Genomic DNA, 20675 nt, shown 5'->3' on the forward strand with positions numbered 1-20675 from the left:
TAATTAATAATGACTGAGAAATACAGTTAAAGTAATGAAATGGTTCTAATACATTATCTTCTGACAAATCTAATGATTTTGTGTGCGTGCGTGTGTCTGCTTATGTGCTGTCATTGTTTGTACAGGCAGGGAATTCAACCATGGCACAGAGCCCAGATCTTGTCTGAGACCTTTAGTGCTTGGTGAGAATGACTAAGCAAACATTCACACAATGTCTAAATTTAACATGTGTGATTTAACAAAAGAAATTATATTGAGTGTGTTGTCATTAGCAAACAAAGTTTTGAAGAACAAAGTGAGAAAAAAAAATATTGCTATTTAAATAATTAAAAATTAAAACGAGATCATGGATCACATGGATGTTCATAAGACTGAGCTAATTGTCAGTCTAATTTAAGTTAAACAGCATACATGGAATTAGACATGAAGTAAAGTATATTCAAATCAGTGTTGGGTGTAATGCGTTACTAAATAACGCGTTAAAGTAATTAAATTACTTTTCCACTGAAAAAGTAGAGTAACTAATTACTGTTCATTTTTAGGTATTTTAATTACAGTTACTTATGTACTTGTGTTACATTGTAAAATAATTAAACTCGCTGTATATCATTATTTAATTTCAATAATTTATCTTCTAAACATAGAAGTAAAGTCTGCCGCTTTAACATCGCTGTAGTGCAGGTGCACGTCATTTTGCACCAGTTTGCTGCATAGTCGTATTCTAAAGCGGAAGATTCCGGACTCGGCTGAAGCGTGTGGCTGTTTTATGAAATGGACATATTCCCGTCTCTTCACTTTTCTGAAGCAAGCAGAACATTACAGTAATATGTAAGCTATGTCCTGGGGAGAAAAAACTATCGGCCGGTTTTAATAGCGAGAGCATGAGAGCATAGACGAATACTTCTGAGTGATCCTTGTTCATCATCCATGGATAACACCGCAGCAACTCCTGCTAAGCAGGCAAAACTTGATTTTACTTCAGCAGCACAGAAAGCGTCTGAAGGTGAGCTTAAAAATGATTGCAGGCTACATTGTGGAAGAGATGCTTCGCTGCGTACTGTAGAGTCTACAGTGTAGAGTCTCCGTCTTTAAAAAAAAAAAAATTATTATTTATAGAGTTTAATTTCTATTGTTTGCCCACTCAAGGTTTATAGGGATTTTAAGAAGTATTTAATTAAATTACTTATTTAGTAATTAAGTTACTTTTCTGACACAGTAATTAGATAAGTATTTTAAATACAATACTGACTAAGTAATTAGTAATTAGTAATTAATTACTTTTTTAAAGTAACTTACCCAACACTGATTCAAATGTGGTTTGACGTTCATGTCTGTATAGTTTGAATTGTTTTTTGTAAGCTTTGGTGCCCTCTTGTGGTCACAGTTGGTACTTGGGAAGCTTGTTATGCAAAGCAGGTTCAGTACAAGTGCACAGTTAGAAGTGAAATCTTGGCCCACGTATACTTGGTGTGTTATTGATTTGTGATACATGTATATTGTGAGTAAACTGAGTTACTATTTCAGCTTTGTGGCTACGAATGATTTGTAAATCCATTTGTTATGTGTTGTGGAAAATGTTTCAATAAAACTGCAACCACCTGGATAGTGAGTGTTTTGAAGTGAGGCTTATTAAAAAAAGCGCTTCATTAGAAAAATCATTCAGGTCAAACACCAAAATGAATTTCTAAAGAAGGACACCGCCCTGAACTCTTTTATACCCCCACAAACACTCTCAAACAAAGTACATTCCACAGCAGATCATATATCCCTATACCTTCAGTCCAGCTCAACCTTGACCCCCCCCCCCAAAAAAAAAGAGAAAAAAAAAGATGACAACCAGTCACCTCCCTTGAGCAGGGTGCCTGGATGTCTTCAAGTCTACAACAGGCCCTCTGTGAAGGTGCCTTAAACACAAGGCCCACTTGTGATAACATTCCACGTGCATACAACTGCAGACTTGAGTGGTCTTGTTATACTAAAGTGATATGATTAAAATATCTGATCAGTACATAGAATAAAGATGTTTTCCAGTGCATCACACTTTGCATTCCCAGGAAAGGGGAACTTTTGTCAATGCACGATTTCCTGGTGTACAACAACAAATGCACACGGCACAACCACCAGAGGGTGCTGCATGAACCAATGAATTAGACCTTACCATAACATCCCCCCTTCTGAGTGGATTATAAACTATAATGTTTTCTGTATTAATCCACTTTTATGTCAATACTGAAATCACTGCAGCTTAACTTTTAGCTGGATACCCCAAGGCTGTTACATTAACTCAAGTCTGTAACAAACATTTATTGCCTTGATTTATAACTATTATTTTATTTAACTGTGTGAACTTATTCTAACTATGAAAGTGGGGTAGACAACCCAGTCCTTCAACTGAGTGAGGGGATTATTCTGGCCAGGGCTGGTCACTTAGTTGCTCGAGAGTACCTTCTACCTAAATCAAAATCCTTAAGGTACCTTGGTGGGTTTCTGTCTCTTGTAATGCAAGGCAAGGCAAGTTTATTTATATAGCACAATTCAACAACAAGGTGATTCAAAGTGCTTTACAGAGACATTAAAATCAAAAACAAATAAAAAGCATGATTTAAAATTAATTAGAACAAACAAACATACAAACAAACAAAACTGTATATAAAATCAAAAATCAGAACATTAGATAAAATCAGAACAGTAGATAAAATCGGTATTTAAAATGTAAGTTCTGAAATTTAAGCTTAAGTGCGGATTTGTGCTTTATTCAAATGCAGCTGAGAATAAGTGAGTCTTCAACCTGGATTTAAATAAACTGAGTGTTTCCGCTGATCTGAGGCTTTCTGGGAGTTTGTTCCAGATATAAGGAGCATAAAAGCTGAATGCAGCTTCTCCGTGTCTGGTTCTGACTCTGGGAACTGATAAAAGACCGGATCCAGATGACCTGAGAGATCTGGAAGGTTCATACTGGGTCAGGAGGTCACTGATGTATTTTGGTCCTAAACCTTTCAGAGCTTTATAGACCAGCATCAGAACTTTAAAGTCTATCCTCTGATGGACAGGCAGCCAGTGTAAAGACCTCAGAGCTGGACTGATGTGGTCCACTTTTTTGGTCTTAGTGAGGACTCGAGCAGTAGAGTTCTGCTAATCTTTTATCCTTGAAATATTCTTGAGGTGATAGTAAGCTGACTTTGTTATTGTCTTAATGTGTTTTTCTAAGTTTAGGTCTGCACCCATCACTACACCCAAATTTCTCGCCTGGTTTGTGGTTTTTAGGTGTATAGATTTAAGTTCTCTGGTGACCTGTAATCGTTTTTCTTTGGCTCCAAAGACTATTACCTCAGTTTTGTTTTTGTTTAGCTGGAGAAAATTGTGGCACAGCCAGTCATTAATTTCCTCAATGCATTTACCAAGAGCCTGTACAGGGCCTCGGTCTCCTGGTGACATTGTGATATATATTTGTGTGTCATCTGCATAGCTATGATAGTTTATTTTGTTGTTCTTTATAATCTGTGCCAGTGGGAGCATGTACATGTTAAACAGAAGGGGTCCCAAGATGGAACCTTGGGGAACTCCACATGTAAAACTTGTCTGCTCAGATGTGAAGTTACCTATTGATACAAAGTATTTCCTGTTTTCTAAGTATGTTTGGAACCAGTTTAGTACAGTTCCTGAAAGACCTGCCCAGTTCTCCAGTCGTTTGAGTAATATGTTGTGGTCAACTGTATCAAATGCTGCACTGAGATCCAGTAAAACTAAGACTGACATTGTCTGTCTGTGTTCAGACCTATGTCATTAAACACTTTGGTCAGAGCGGTTTCAGTGCTGTGGGTCTGACTAAAACCTGACTGGAAGGCATCATAGCAGTTATTCTGTTTTAAGAAGTAATTGAGCTGTTGAGAAACTGCTTTTTCAATGATCTTACTTAAAAATGGGAGATTTGAGATCGGCCTGTAGTTATTCATTTGTGTCTTGTCAAGATTGTCCTTTTTCAGTATAGGTTTAATTACAGCAGTTTTTAGTGATTCTGGAAACACACCTGATATTAAAGAAAAGTTGACGATCTGTAACAGGTCTGACTCCAAAGTCTTTGAGACCTTTTTGAAAAAACTTGTTGGCAGGACATCTAAACAGCAAGAGGAGGAGTTCAGTTGGCCTAAGATGTCCTCCAGGTCTTTGCTGTTAATAGGGTGAAACTGTTTCATGGTGTTTAAACAGTTTTTCGGTGGACACAGTACATATCCTGGATCTGCTGTTGATGTACTAATTGCTTGTCTAATCTTTTGGATTTTTTGTGTGAAGAATTTGGCAAAGTCATTGCAGGCCATGGTCGAATGAAGTTCAGTTGCCACTGACACAGGAGGGTTTGTTAGCCTGTCAACTGTAGAAAATAAGACCCGAGCATTATGGCTGTTTTTGGTGATGATGTCAGAGAAGTAGGACCTCCTTGCACTCCTCAGTTGTAAATTATAATTGTGAAGTTTCTCTTTATAGATGTCATAATGAACCTGGAGGTTTGTTTTTCTCCATCTGCGCTCAGCTTTCCTACACTCTCTTTTTTCATTTTTCACCAGTGTGGAGTTTCTCCATGGAGACTTTTTCCTTCCAGAGATAACCTTCACCTTGATGGGAGCAATAGTGTCCATTACATTTAACATTTTAACATTGAAGCTAGTGACAAGCTCATTGACTGAACCTCTGGACAGGTCAGGTGTTAATGGGAAGACCTGGTTAAAGATCTCACTACTGTGTTCAGTTATACACCGTTTTGTGATCACTGCTGTTGATATATTTGTGTGGGCTGAGATTTTACTTTCAAAGAAAGCACAGTAATGATCAGACAGGCCCACATCAGACACAGTAACCTTTGAAATGCTCAGGCCCTTGGAGATCAGTAGGTCAAGAGTGTGCCCTCTATTATGTGTGGCCTTTGTTACATGCTGAGTCAGCCCAAAGTTGCCCAGAGTGTTACTCAGGTCTTTAGTCCCTTTGTCCTGAGGGTTGTCCACATGGGTGTTAAAATCCCCAATAATAATTACACAGTCGAAATCAACACAGATCACAGACAGCAGTTCACTGAGATCATTTAAAAAAGTCTGTGCAGTATTTGGGAGGCCTGTAAACATTAAGAAACACAAGTTTGGATCGGGCCTTCAGCTGTAAAGCCACATATTCAAAAGACTGAAAACTTCCAGGAGATAGCTGCTTACATTGAAATGATTCATTAAATAAGACAGCAACCCCTCCTCCTCTCCTGCTCGCCCTGGCCTCACTGATAAAACTGTAGTTAGGAGGGGTCGTCTCGATGAGAACAGCTCCACTGTTACTTTGGTCCAACCAAGTTTCAGTTAAAAATAAAATCAAGGCTGTGCTCAGTGATTAAATCATTAATTAAAAATGTTTTCCCAGCTAAAGATCTAACGTTTAATAAAGCCAGCTTAAGTGTTTTAGAGGTATTATTTGTCCCCTCGTGTTTGTGAGCAGTCTGTGGCACACAAGCTATGTTTACTATATTTAAAGATCTTTTAGAGTGCAGCTCTCTGTGTTTTGACCAGGCCACATGTCTTCTTCTGTCGCCTAAAAGTACAGATATTTTAAATCCTTCTAATAAACAGGGTCCCAGCTTCTCCTGGGAAAAGTCACCACTGCCATAATCCTCGCAGCCCGGACCCTCCACACATCACACATCAGACTGCGGAGACAGAGCATGAAGGTGGTAAGGAGGAACTAAGGGGGGCGAGGCTGCGCAATGTAACTTCGATTGCTCTGTTGAGGGCGGGGCTCGATGGCAAACCGTTGGCTGCTCTGGTGGGGGGTTTATGGGGGACTGTCAATAGAATGTTAAATATAATGTCAGTATTATCTTTTAATTATATAGGTTTACTTATGGTAAAATGCTGCATGTAATCATTTGTGTTTAGAAGTATGTAGTTGATAGTATCCTGAAAGAATGTCTCATCCTAGGAAGCTTGTGTGATTCCAGAGTGTTCTGGTTTTCACACCCACATCCTGGGAGCATGGGAGAGGTCGTACCTTCTTTTATTGTTTTATGGTAGGATAAACGTATCTATCTCTGTTTTAGGCTAAGTGCATTTTGTTTAGATGAACTGCTGGACTTCCAGGCCAGCAGGTTAGGAAGTCGGTTATGGACACACACACACACACACACACACACACACACACACACCTAAACATCCACATTCCAATGTAAAGAACAAACACCCACTGATGTATAAATAAAGAACAGGGCAGTGGCACGGCGCGAGTCTCAGAGCCCGCACTTCTTTGCGAGTTCTGTGGCTGCCCTTGCTTGCAAGTAACTAACTGCAGTGTGTGTTTCTCCTCTCTGATTCTCAACTGAAGAAGTGTTTTAGAATAAATCTCCTGACAGGGACAAAAAGGGATTGGGCCGGGGGGTAGATCTGAGCCCAGCATTGACCCGCTCCATCATCTCCTCAGTGAATTTCAGGTGTGGGGAGGAGGGAGAAAGGGAGGGGGAGGAGGGTGATGGCCTGTCGGGGGTTTGGGGGACTGGGGAAGGTCGTGGTCCCTGGTCCTGGTCGTTGGTGTTGTTGAGAGAGTTGGAGGCAAATAGGGACCCCTCTTCTTGCCTCAGATGTCTCTCCTTTCTGAGGCTCTTCCCGGGTGGGGGCAGATGGAGCTCCTCCTCAAGGTTTCTGCTGGGCTTTGTCTGTTCTCGGAGTACTGTTTGTTCCTCTTTATGAGATAACTCCTCGTTTATCTCAGCCTTGGCACCAAGCACAGATGGATGACGTATGGAATAAAACAAGTTGGAGGTGAACAGTTTCACCCCTGACTTGTTAAAATTAAATCCATTTGCTTTAAACAGATGCCTGCGTTCCCAAAAAATATTAAAGTTGTTGATAAAATGCACTGAGTGGTCAGTACATGCTGATATGAGCTATTTATTCAGCGCAAACAACCTCCTGAATTTCTCGTCTCCTCCTCTGACGGGCGGTACAGGCCCACTGATAAATACGGCTGCATTCAGAGAGTTTACAGTATTTAATAATCCAGTAAAGTCCCGTTTCAGAGCCTCCGACTGTTGTTTGGACACATCGTTTGACCCTGTATGCAGAACAATGTTTGTCACAGTTGGTTATTCATCTGCAATCTGAAGAATTCTCTCCTTCAGGTTGTTGACCATATCCTTAGGAAAGCAGAGGACTTTAGTGTTCTTACTGCACATCCTTTGTACATCCTTTACGGCAGAGTCACCCACAATCAGAGTTTCAGGCCTAGCCTTTAGCTTCCCCTGTGGCCTTTTACTTTTCAACAGATTTTCAGACCTTACTTCGCTACTTTTAGATGGATGGTTGTCCGATATAGATCCAGGGTCCTTTGATAGTGGAGCAAATTTGTTCTGCAGTTTCACATTCAGTTGTTTTGGAGGTTTGTTGTTAACCTTCCTATTCACGGTTGTCCAGTCCTGTTTCCTCCCGTATACAGGGGTAGAAGGCCAGTCAGTTTCAGAGATTTCAGCTCGCTGTGCTCTGCCTGTGATACGTCCTCCCCCTTCCAGGAGACATGATTTATGTCTTGGTTTTGCACCAAGACAGTCCAAGGGGGGATTATCGCTTGAGGATTTATAATAATGAGGGCTCTAGAGTGCGACCAATATGGTCGCAAATGCGACCAAATTTTTCCGTGGTGCGACTAAAAAAAACATTTGGTCGCACCAGTGCGACCAACTGTTACCAACATTTGGTCGCACCTGTTTGGGTAACAAAAAAAAATCTCTGCAACTCTCCATGTTGTCAACAGCAGACACACATTATGCCCCTATCGTGGACTAAACCAATCAGAGATAGTCAGGGGCGGGACCTCTCTGATTGGCCGTGGTCCAGTGGAAAGTGCAAGTAGAAGAGGGAGGTGAGTAGCTTTAATAAGGCGATATCAATTCATTAACGGATTCCACACAAAGACGTAAACACAGAGCGACCCGACGCATCAGAATCAGCTTTGTCTTTCTCGGCTTTCTCACCGGACGGCCCGCAGACGGACACGCTGTCGGAGCTTAGCGATTCTGATGCGTCGGGTCCGCGCTGTGTTTACGGTTTTTTTGCGCTGATTCTGAGCTGCAGGTTTTGTCTCTCCAACCAAAATTCGCCGAGCCAAAAAGAAGCAGCAAACTGCGCTTCACATTTGATCAATGTCGTCATGAATTCCCTCTGACTTTTGCTGTTTTGCTTCCATCACGATAAAAATTACACTTCCTACACAGCTCCCTGTATGTACTTCAAGAACAGTTTCCCGTCTCAAATCTCTGTTTTCTGGATTATTCATTCGCTTATTACCCACCAGTCTACCGTTGTTTACAGCGCTGTCTTTTTCTTTTTTCATGTAAATGACGTCCGACAAGAAAGCCCAATTTCTGCTGTTCAATACTGAAGAAATTTAAACTTCTTAAAATTATGCAAAATTGCAGAATATTGCAGAATATTTTTAAGGTTATCTGCTATAAAACGCCAGACCAGGAAAATCTCCTTCATGTTTTTCTGTGTTTTATTCTCAGTTACTTTTACACAAAGGCATCTGCTGTGATGTTCACAATTCTGATGAAGTCTCACAAGTGTCAGTACTGATAAATGATCAGAATTATAATATTTCTGACTGTCTGAGGCTAAATTGAATCGCATCAGGACTTTGAGAACCGGAATCGAATGGATTATAGAAATCAGTGATGATATCCAGCCCTAGTGAGCAGCCTAGGCCTGACAGAAGTGGATGTAGCTGTGGGTAATAAGAAAAGATGAAAAGAACTATTGATAACTTTTTTGTTAAGTTAAGGCCTGATCCGTCTGAAATTCATAGCCAGTGCTCTGACACAGTGCCATCAATCTTTGAATGCTGAAAAAGCAGCAGTGTATCCAGAAAACACACTTCATGCTGCAATAAATGCACTGCCCAAGTGTCCTCTCTCCCCACTGCCTTTCAGCAGCATGCAACAGCAAACAGGTCGTCAGAGGAGGCCAAGATGATGATAAAGTTTAACATTTTCTACAATATTGACAAAGCACTTTAAGCACAACATTGTTAGTTAATAATTTAGAAATGAATATTGTCTGTATGGACCTCCCCCCAAAGAAGGTGCACATGTAAAACTGCGGTGTTAAGCGAAGCGGTTGAAAAATTTGAGTGCGCCTAACTTTTGTGCCGGTACGCCTAAATTTTTTAAGTTAGGCGTACCGGTGCGCCCATGTCAAAAAGTTAGTCTAGAGCCCTGATAATGCAGAGTCTACTTTCTTGGTCATGTTATCTGTGCTCCTTAGCTGTGTATTAGCTTGCTCATCGCCATTGCTTTGAATCAAAGGCAAGGTTGTTTCATTTCCACACAGTCCATTTACCTCCATGTTTACTTCTAAGCGATGAATTTTTGTCTCCAGTACTGCAATCTTCTGCAGGAGGCTGTGGTAGTCATCTGTGGACAGGGAAGGCATCTTGCTGCTAGTTAGCCTAGCGGTCAGCACCTTTCCAGGCTATTGAGGCGGTTCGGTGCCCAGACGCTGTAATCAGGCTTCAGCTGTGTCTAGGCCACAGACACACGGAGCGCTGAGGATAAGGTAACTATAAAACCCAGGCTTGGGACACTCTCTACCACTTCATTCAACTTACTTCAGAATTCCTCCTTCCCTTTCAACCGACATCCAAACTGTGGGGGACTAACACTGACAGCATTCAGAAAGGCCACTTTGATTTCTCATGATACTGTTGGACACTCTATTCACCTACAACACTATACACATGCTCTTCCTCTCAGTATTGCTTTCTCCTAACCCTCTCCTCTTCTTTTTCCGTCACACAACAGTAGACTATTACCCAGCGCAAAGGAGAAATTAGAAGGAAAGAGAGAGTATGGGCAGAAATGAAACAAAAAACAGCATTTAGCCAGATTCTCACTCCTCACCTAACTTCACTAGATAAATCACCAGCTGGTGGTGGTGCCTGCTGGTCATGTGATTTCAGTCACAGCCTTGAGTTGACAGCGCTATTGTGCAGAAGCAAAAACCTCACAAAGAATTAGCTTCTATGAATGAGTAGGCGCTCAGCCTCTTGAAATGTCAGGTCATGGATACAGGCCAACACAAATCAGTCATTTCTGCTGTTACACTTCTGCTGTGGGTTTACTTGTAATTTATTCTTCCCCGAAGGTTGACAACCAACACAAGGTCATCACCTACTTGTTTTGAAGGAGACTCTAGAATACAAGCAAGTTATAGGAAGTTCCCTTCCCACAAGTAACTTGTACACGATTTTGCACTCCCCACTGATACATTTTATACAACATCCTTCATAATATTGGAACAACGACACAATTTTGTATTTTTTCCCTCCGCACAACAGCAAAGTTGATTCTAAATCAACAATGAATAAGAAATAAAAGTGCAGTCTTTCAGCTTTAATTCAAGTGGTTTCACAAAGCCTTTGCATCGACTGTTTAAGAATTAGAGCCATATATATATATATATATATATATATACATATATATATATATATATATATATTTTTTTTTTATTATTATTATTTTTTTCTCCTCAGAGGCTTAAATTGAATGGGACAAATAACTGATGATAAATAACTGACTATGGCCTGTGGTGAGTTTTGTTTGTGATGTGCTTTGATCCACTTAATTAAAGTCTTTATGAAAGCATATAAAGTGTGTGTGTGTGTTTTGTTGTATGTGTGTTTTGGTGTTTTTATTTTGTTGGACAAACACACACGTTGGTGCTTTTCTCTACCTTTGATCTACTTTAATGTAAGCAGCTGATTGTGACAGTTAAAAAAAACCCAAACATTTCAGCCAAACATGATTAGGCAATATAATAAGAAAACTGAGTTTAAACACGTGGATGTATTTTATTTACTATTTATTTATTTATTGTCTTTAAGTAATGTGCATAATCATTGTACAGAGTGGTGCTGCAACACAGAGATAAACATAAAATGCAGAGGAGATGATAAACAGATATTTAATGTGTTTGCAGTAAGGTAAAACAAAACAAAAACACGCAGAGTATCCTGAAAGTATTCAAAGCATTTCACTTGTTCCACAATTTGTCATGTTACACACTTATTCCAAAATGGATCCATTTAGTTGCTCACTGGCGAATATGTAAAGCCTTTGCTGTAGCACTAAACATTGAGCTCACAAGCATCCCGTTTTGGTGCATCTAGGTCAAGGTCAAGGTAACTTTATTTATACCCAAAGGCAAGGTAAATTTGCTTTACAGAAAAAAAATGGCAGCATTTGGCATCCCTTTAAAAACACACATACCTAGTAAAGATATAAACCTCACTGTGGCACATATATAATAATTTTAATATTTCGAATTAAAAACAGTTCTTATTTAATTCAGTGACAGCAATGGGGACAAAGCTATTTTTATAACGCTTTGTCCTGCATCTCGGAAGTAGAAACCTCTGTCCTGAGGGAAGAAGCTGAAATTCACCCCTTAGAGGATGGGAACCTTTTTTAAGGATTGATAAAGCCATCCTCTGTACCTGCTTGGAGTACAGAGAGGCTAAACAAGACTGTGGCTCACCTATCAGACGACTGGACCATCTCACTATCTGATTTAGAGAGTTTTTCTATGTGACAGAGGTCTGACCAAACCATGCCACCAAACAAAAGGATAAAACAGACTCAATAAAAGAACGATAAAACAAAGTTAAAATTTTTTGGTCAATGTGGAAATGAACAAGTTTCCTAAGATAATAAAGGTGCTGGTGCCCCTTTTTACAAACTGATTTGCAATTTTGATCAAAGTTCAGTTTTTCATTTATTATGGTCCCAATATATTTATATGATTGTACTTGCTCTATTTTCTGACCTTTAATTAAAGTGACTGCGTGCCCATTTTGTTGTTTCCTAAAATCAATCACCATATCTTTTGTTTTAGATATGTTCATCTGGAGATAAGACTCCTCACACCACTGAACAAAGTCATCAATGACTGGACCATGGTTAGTTTCACCCTCTTTCAGTAAGCTGACAATAACAGAGTCATCTGCATATTTAATAATGAACCTGTTTTCATGTCTGCTCTGACACATATTTGTAGAGAGAATGAATAATAAGGGCGATAAGACGCACACTTGAGGAGAACCTGTGGAGAACACTAGGTCAGACAGAACCCCGTTTATTCTCACTCTTTGTGACCTGTCAGTTAAAAAATTCTAAAATCCAGCCCACCAGGTTTTTCCTGATTTCAAACTGTTCTAAAAGTCTTTTAATGAAAATATGGGGTTGTATTGTATTAAAAGCCGAAGAAAAATCAATGAAACGAAGTCTTGCAAAAGTCCCTTTACTCACTACATGTTTAAGAATCAGATTTAGTAAAGAATAGTAAAGAATCTATTGATCAGCTGTCAGATATTTCCCCAATTTGATTCGAGTCCACCTGTGGAAAAGTCATTTGATTGATGATGAATCCGTATGAGTTATTATGATTTGATGAGGTCATGTAGTTGATGGTGCATGCCAGAGCAGTAACCAAGTGCGGAAGTTCAAGGAATTGCATCTAGAATTCCCAAATAGAATTATATCAAGGCAAAAATCTGGGAAGAGTACAGAAAACAAATTGCAGCATTGTAGGTCCCAGTGAGCACTGCAGTTGCCATCAATAAACAGAAAAAAATTGGGAAGGATACTTCTTAGAGCTGGCTGTCCAGCCAATGTGAGTGATGATAGAAGCTGAGCTGAGGGTAGAAGGTTAACAAGAATCTGCTGGTCACTCTGAAAGAGCTCCATCCTTACTCTATGGAGAGAAAAGAACTTTCCAGGATAATAACTATTTCTGAAGCGCTCCAACAACAAGACTCGTATGGTAGATGATGGTAAATGGTAAATGGCGTGTATTTGTATAGCACTTTTACTAGTCCCTAAGGACCCCAAAGCGCTTTACACAACCAGTCATCCACCCATTCACACACACATTCACACACTGATGATGGCAAGCTACATTGTAGCCACAGCCACCCCGGGGCGCACTGACAGATGTTGATGGAATAGATGGAAGATGGAAGCCACTCCACGTAAAAGACACATGATAGCCTGTCTACATTTTGCCAAAAGGCAACTTAATGATTTGTGTACTATTTTAACATATATAATATGTTATTAATGTATTTTGTTCTTTTTTTTTTTTCTTTTAAACACATTTGCAATTATTTCAATATTTTTCTTTCTCATTATATTGTGTTATGTACAGGGATGAAAATGAATTTAATCCATCTTGAAATAAGACTGTAACATGAAGAAATGCTAGTTTTCTGAACACTTTCCAGATGGACTATACATCTTTAACCAAGTATCTGTATTTTCCAAATATTGCAAAATCGCAAAACTGGATTCACATTTACGACAGTATATGCGACACACCCTTCTCTGAGCTGTAATATGACACAGCACTGAAAAACACACTGCTGGATTTAAAAGTAACATTACAGTAGTGAAATTATTAAAATATCTCACAGTAAAATAATAAACAAGGACCTGCAGAAGCAAAGTCTGCTTTTAGTTCCAGGACTATCTAGATGGCAGCTATTATACCTCAAAAGTATTCTTTAACTTAGGCGAGTATCTGTAGGTATAAAATAAGAGCTCATTAGTCCAAATAATGTAGCAAAACTTATTCCAAAGTTTACTAACTCTCGTAAGACAAATTACAACATCGCTGTGTTTTCAATGTACATTCTAACTGTGGTCTCCTCAGTGGGTCGTTGGGTGTGAAATTAGTGCAATGAAACCTGTTTCACAAGATTCTGCTCTGTAACAAATCAAAACTGAATACAAATTGTCCTTTAGGTGGGTGAGCTGAACGTTTCACACTGTAGAAAAGTCAACATTCCCATACTGACACACTCACTGGTTCATAGGAGTCATCCAGGAAGTAAAGGTGTATAGGCGTGTCTGACACCTGAGGTCGAGGTGTTTTACCACAGTCCTGTACTCCATCCACTGAAGAGAAGTTCATTAGTTTCCAAAGACCTTATCTATAAACCAAAGCTTGACATTGGAGTTAAGGCCACACTGTCTTTGTGTCTTTATATGTTCTGGAACAGATTCAGGGAGTCTGAGTAGAGCCATGCTTTGACCACTGATTCCTTTCAGGATTAGTTTGTAGGCATCACTGCATGTCTTGATCTGTTTAAGATTGAAAAAGGTTGTTGCATATGCTTCAAATCATTTTTAGGAAACCAATCACTCATTTTAACAACAGGGAGTAACAGCACATTTACGTCTTTACTCTTAGAATAAACAGACATCCAACGTCTAAGTGAATCGTGAAAGAAATAAAGTGATTCTATGCATGTTTGTGTGAGATAACTAGTGCACATGTCACACCAAACATCAGAAATATGAGTAATTATGATTTTTTTGTTGTTGTTGTTGTTAGCAAGAGTAATTTCATTTCAGGTGTTCATAATATTTATGGTAGCTCATCAAAAGGTCAATAATTAAGTTAAAAAGAGTTTAATGTAAAGAATGAAACCTTTTAAGTTAAACCAAGTACTGAGATTCTGCATAAATCCATCAAAGCGATTACAATGATTTATCTTAAAACTATCTTTAGAACAGGTAGCAACAAAATAAATTGTTACATCTTTTTGTTAAAAAACTGAGAAAAGACTCTATAAAAGTCATACTAAACAAACAACATTAAAACTGACTATAAGTGCATCCAGGAATTGTAATAAACTCCTTTTTGTGTTAAACTGTTATTACTGATCAATCAGTGTCTCTTGGTGTAACCTGTGATGGAGGTCCAGCAAGAAGTGAGCAGCTTACTATTGTGAATGTGAGAGAAATAACAAAAATTGCGGTAAGCATGATTAGAAAGAATGAACCTGATTTACAGAATTTAGATAGAGGTGTTTGGTGTTTAGACTGCGATGGCCTGTCTCAGTGGAACACATCACAGGCCATCTAATCCCGTTCACAAACAAAGCTGTGAAAGGGATTAGATGAGAAAGATAACATAGTGGCTATAAAATATATATTTGCATGTGGTGCATTTGCAGTTAGGAGTGATGCAGTGTCAAATTCAGGTCTCAATCAAAAAGTCAGACAGTATACAGAAAGAGCTGCTCTGCTCCTGTTGAGTGTTTTCCACAGAAAGAGGTGGGTGTAGTGCCCATTCCAGTTTGACTTCAGTCCACAGACACTAAAAGGAGTTTCTAACTTCAGGTATGCAGACATGGTTAAAAAAAGATCTGTATGTTGTTGTGAACAGAAGCCTGAAATATAGATTCTGGGGACATGTGAAACTAACAGTTCATAAAGTGTAAGAACACAGGACCTTTAAAAGTGCAGTTCAATGTTATCATATGTACTGCACATTTATATCTTTTTCTCTAATATGAGGAGTAACTTTGTTCTTTTGTTACTGTGGATCATCACAAAGTCAGCCTTCTACACAGCCGGATTCTCTTTGTATGTGTGATTGTTTGTTCTGCAGACACACTGATAAACAGAAACCAAAGAAATATGTTTCCTTTATAATCTAAGTCAAGTGAACTGACCTTTTAAACTGTAGTTTACAGTCTGGACTCTCCAGGTAATCATACAGCTGTTTCATCCCTGAGCCCTCCAGGGTGCATCCTATTAGATCCAGATGTTTCAGATAGGGGGGGTTGGACTTCAGAGCACTGAGCAGTTCTGAACAGTTCTTCTCTAACAAAATGCTGTCCTCAAAGCTGAATAAACATCATATGAATTACAAAGTATTCTTATATTAAATCATCTTTTTCTCATAAGAAACCAAGTGAACGTCTAACAGAGGCACAGACTATTGCAAAGTGTACAGATTATTGTCAAGTGCAAACATGCAGAAAAAAACACACACACACGGCAGCAGAATCAACTCTCCGCACTTATTAAAAATAACCACATATTACCAAAACCAATATTATAGTATGTATTTTTAGTACCCAAGCTTGTACCCACACTGCTGGTTTATAGGGTAACATCAGGCCTAAAGGAATTCCCTCACTGAAGCCAGCCACACCTGTCATCCATCAAGCTTCGCCGGCTGGTGCTAATCGTCCTCATCGTGGTCACTACTTAACAGTGTGTCTGAGCTTCAGTGGATGCTAGGTCATTTAGCGACCTACTCAGTATAGCCACTGAGGTAAACCTATCTTTTGCTTGTGAGTGTGGCAGATTGATCAGTGTTCACTGTAAATAAACGCACTGTCCTGCATGTGAGTCCTGTTGTTGACGCGAACTTGACAAGCAGTACATCCTCATCTTCGCTTATTCTTAAACAGAAGTATTTTACTGTTACAGTAAATACAGTTAACTAACCTGAGTGTCTCCAGTCTACAGTTTGGATGTCCCAGATGAGTAAAAAGTTCTTCTGCGTCTTCCTCCAGTTTCACTGACTTCATGTGCAGCTCTTTCAGATGGGAGGGGTCTGAGGTCAGAGCTAAGGCCAAAGATCCACAGCTACCCCCAAAGACATGAACATCATGAAGTCTGTTTTGGCAAATACATTAAAAAACATGTTATTATTAAGAAGACACATTATATTTACTTTGTGTGCTCGATGGAACACAACGGGACACTTTCTCTTCTGGCTCAGCTGACCTGATGTTACTAACATGAAACATTCTAATGATTGTCCTCTGTCTCTGTCAGACCTACAGATCTTCAATCTCTGTTTTGATTTAATGTGTATTAATGATGCATACTGAATCTGAATATCTTGATTTTCACTGTAACAAGTGCAGTGAAATTAGGTGCAGTCAAGTTTAAATATAATTACAAAACAAGTATAAAAAAGCAGCAGAACACAGTGAGTCAGTAATAATAAATAAATAGAATCTTATTGCACATAAACACTATTGCACAGAATACCACAGCATCTCATCTATCCATCAATACTGTATAAACAAACTGGACCTAAAATCCTGCACAAAAAATGAACGACTATTAGATTTTGCAAACGCAAATTCCATGTATTTTTAAATAAATTATACAGAAATGTGACTTTTTTGGAGGTTCATGTGATACAAGTGGGCATCACGGTTTGTTGTGGTAAATAGTTTGAATTCTTCACGTGAAATGGAGATGCAGTGAGGTTGAGTCTTCTTTACATGTCATTTTAATCGTTCATGTGAAATGTAAGTGCTGCTGTGTCCCTCAACTCCAGAGTGCTAAAATAAAAAGTTGGACTCAGGATCAGTAAAAATCAATCAAGAAGACTGCAGTGTTAATCTTTGTCTCTGTGGCAGGGTGTGGTTTGCGGCTCAGCTGCAGGGGTCGGAGGAAGTCTGGCTGTCAAAGCTAATCCATTATGCTAACCATGCTTTTCCTATTTTAGTAGCTGCTGGGGCCTGAAAAAGGAGTGAGAGTTGAACAACAGGACAGAGCTGTGTGTGGTACAGAACTAAACTGAAGTGTGCAGCTGGAAATCTGCTAAAAGCAAACTGGTTAAAACACTTTGTAAAGAAACAAGCACTCATCGTTCAGTACTGTGTGTGTGAAAGCTGTGTGCTTAATATCACAGTCTTGTTTGATTAATTTCTGACCACTCACTGTGATGTTATCAAGATGTAAATCAATGTTATCATCACTGACTGTACTGAATTACCTGAATAATTTAATTTTTATTGTTGGAAGTTAATCAGTGACAACATTCCATCACTTTCACATTTGGCCACAGTGGTTGTATCAGCTGAAGATATAGATGTATAAAAATTAAATCCTCCAAATAATTTTCCATTAAAAAGAATCTTTTAGTGTTTGCAATACCTCAGCAACATTTCTGACAAAAATAACTGACATGTGATGTTTAGAATAAATAACTGGAATAGTGTAATAAGAGCAATGGTGTTTTCTAGTAAGAGCAATTTTAGGAACTAAACTATTGATCTACACTGATTCATAATGTTAATCACACTTGGACTCACCGAGCCTTTCTGCAGTTTACCACAGCTGGAAGCAGGCTCCATCGTCCATCCCGTGATGTGTTGTACATCTGTAGATCAAACTCCTCCATAACGTTCTCTGACATCATCAACATATGTGCCAAAGCTGTGCACTCGATTTCAGAGAGTTTCTTCTCTGACTTGTTCTGTGACTTTTGAAACTCTTGGATTTCCTGATGTACTAAGACATCATCCATCTCCCTAAGACAGTAGAGAATGTTTATGCATCTTTCAGGACACTTGCCTTTACTTCTAATCTTCTTCAGGTTGTTGATGACTCTCTGGATGATTTCTGGACTGTTCTCTGTCTGACCCAGAAGACTTCCTAAGAGTCTCTGGTTGGATTTCATAGAGAGGCCATGAAGGAAGCGAACAAACAGTTCCAGGTGGCTATTCGGAACTTTCAAGGATTCGTCCATGGCTCTGCTCAGAAAATCTTCCAGAGATGAGATACCTTCTGAAGATATCTTATTTTCGTTGTCTTCCTCAGTAAAGAAGTCCTGCAGCACCTCTGACTTCCTGTTGGTGTAACAGTGGAACATGTAGACTGCAGCCAGAAACTCCTGAATGCTCAGATGAACAAAGCAGTAAACTGGTTTCTGGAAGATCACAGACTCTCTTTTGAAGATCTCTGTACAAACTCCTGAGTACACCGAGGCCTCTGTGACATCCAGACCACACTGCTCCAAGTCTTCTTGGTAGAACAGGATGTTCTTTTTCTGCAGATGTTCAAATGCCAGCCTCCCCAGCTTCAGAAGAACTTCCCTGTCAGCACTGGTGAGCTGCTGCAAACTCAGCTCTTGCCCCTCATGGTACTTGTGATTTTTCTTTGTCTGAACCAGCAGGAAGTGTGAGTACATGTCAGTCAGGGTCTTGGGCAGCTCTGCTCTCTCCTCTGTAGTCAACATGTGCTCCAGAACTGTAGCAGTGATCCAGCAGAAGACTGGGATCCCACACATAATGTAAAGGCTCCTGGATGTCTTCAAGTGGGAAATGATTCTGCTCGACAACTCTTTATTTCTGAATCTCTTCCTGAAGTACTCCTCCTTCTGGGCATCAGTGAAGCCTCACACTTCTGTCATCCTGTCAACACATTTAGGAGGGATCTGATTGGCTGCTGCAGGTCGGGAAGTTATCCAGATGAGAGCAGAGGGAAGCAGATTCCCCTCGATGAGATTTGTCAGCAGCTCACTGATGGTAGACTTCTGTGTGACATCAGACACAAGCTTCCTGCTGGTGAAATCCAACAAAAATCTGCTTTCATCCAGGCCATCAAAGATGAACACAAGACTGCACATAGTGAGCTGCTCTGCTGTGACGCTCTGTAATGTTGGATAGAAAACATGGATCAGCTCCAGGAGACTGTACTGCTCATCTCTGACCAAGTTCAGCTCCCTGAATGAAAGCAGAACCACCGCACTGATGTGTTGGTTCTCCAAGCCCTCTGCCCAGTCCAGAGTGAACTTCTGTACCAAGAAGGTTTTTCCAACGCCAGCAACACCATATGTCAGAACCACTCTGATGGGTCTCTGTTGGTCAGGTAAGGTTTTAAAGATGTCCTGGCAGCTGATTGGTGTTTCATGGAGGGTCTTCTTACAAGCGCTCTCCACCTGCCTCACTTCATGTTGGAAGTGTACTGCTTCACTCTGCTCCTCTGTGATGTAGAGCTCAGTGTAGATCAATCTGAGGAGGGCTCCACTTCCTGTTTTATCAGTTCCTTCCATCACACGTTCATATCGTTTCCTCAGAGTGATCTTTAATGCATCTAAATATTTTTCTAGATCAGTATCTGGTGAAAGAATAGAAAACAATTAAACAAGAGAGCAAGAAAGCTTAAGTTTTTGTTTTTGCACAGATGCTCTTACAGGCTGTCTGCTGATAAGTTCTGGTTCCAGACTTGACTCCACATTGGGGATAGAAGTCTGTTGATGAATCCTTCAGGACATCCTGACACAACACACAACAGGACACCGGCTTCTCCACAAAGAAATTCCTCTTCTTCTCTCTGTGGACACGAACAAAAAATTATTCTGTCCAAAGAAAAGCAGTAAAACCTTTTGTAGTAATACAACCACTTTTCTATGATCCAATGTTGTGTTTCTTTTATGTGTGACTCCTCCCACCAGAGGATGGCTGTGGCTTTCTTCCCCTTTTCTTTCTTACGGTGCATACACACCGAACGCGATAGAGGCGGCCAGAGCGTCAGGTTCACATGTAAAGTCAATGGAAAGAGCGCGATGACACGCGATTGCGCATCCGGCGAAAATGCGGAAGCAGATTTGCGTCACGAAAACGCCAAAACCCGTGAAACGCGCCTCAGTGTACCGCGTGGGGCGCGTGTGACATTTTGTGCACACGCTCGAGTTGGAAAATATGAACTCCGGTGTCAAATCACGCCCCGACAACCAATCAGGAGGCCGGTGACGTGGCTGTAACTAGGTCAAAGGGGCAGATCCAGCCAAAGCCCTTCATTCGTCACTCAGTATGGAGGAAAAGCTCATCAGTGCCGTGGCTAATCATCCAGAGCTAAATGATGCTTGTTGCTACTTCTACCGAGACAGGAATAAAACGGACCTAGCTTGGAGGCACATTAGTGAGGAGATTGGGCAACCTGGTAAGTTCATTCATTCTGCTTTTTAATTTCCAGACTGACCCGATGAAACCGTGCAAACGTTAGCAAGCCCGCCTACTGTCCCTCTATTTTCCCACTGATGTACAAATACCTTTCTGCT

General features: G+C 40.0%; 2 protein-coding genes across 2 annotated transcripts in view; both read right to left on the reverse strand.

Moving 5' to 3' along the window:
- LOC134623853 (GTPase IMAP family member 8-like) overlaps positions 1-20675 on the reverse strand; it is a 520463-nt gene that overhangs the window by 384021 nt on the left and 115767 nt on the right. The window lies entirely within an intron of this gene.
- The window catches only part of LOC134647003 (NACHT, LRR and PYD domains-containing protein 3-like), a 38757-nt gene continuing 37092 nt past the window's right edge, over positions 19011-20675 (reverse strand). Inside the window, exons 10-11 of the mRNA XM_063501106.2 lie at positions 19809-19948; positions 19011-19732 (exon numbers count right to left, since the gene is read on the reverse strand). Of these exons, the coding sequence (XP_063357176.2) occupies positions 19011-19732; positions 19809-19948 (862 nt within the window). The remainder of the gene's footprint in view (positions 19733-19808; positions 19949-20675) is intronic.

The sequence above is a fragment of the Pelmatolapia mariae genome, linkage group LG3_W, assembly GCF_036321145.2.
Source record: "Pelmatolapia mariae isolate MD_Pm_ZW linkage group LG3_W, Pm_UMD_F_2, whole genome shotgun sequence".
In the NCBI taxonomy this organism is placed as follows: domain Eukaryota; kingdom Metazoa; phylum Chordata; class Actinopteri; order Cichliformes; family Cichlidae; genus Pelmatolapia; species Pelmatolapia mariae.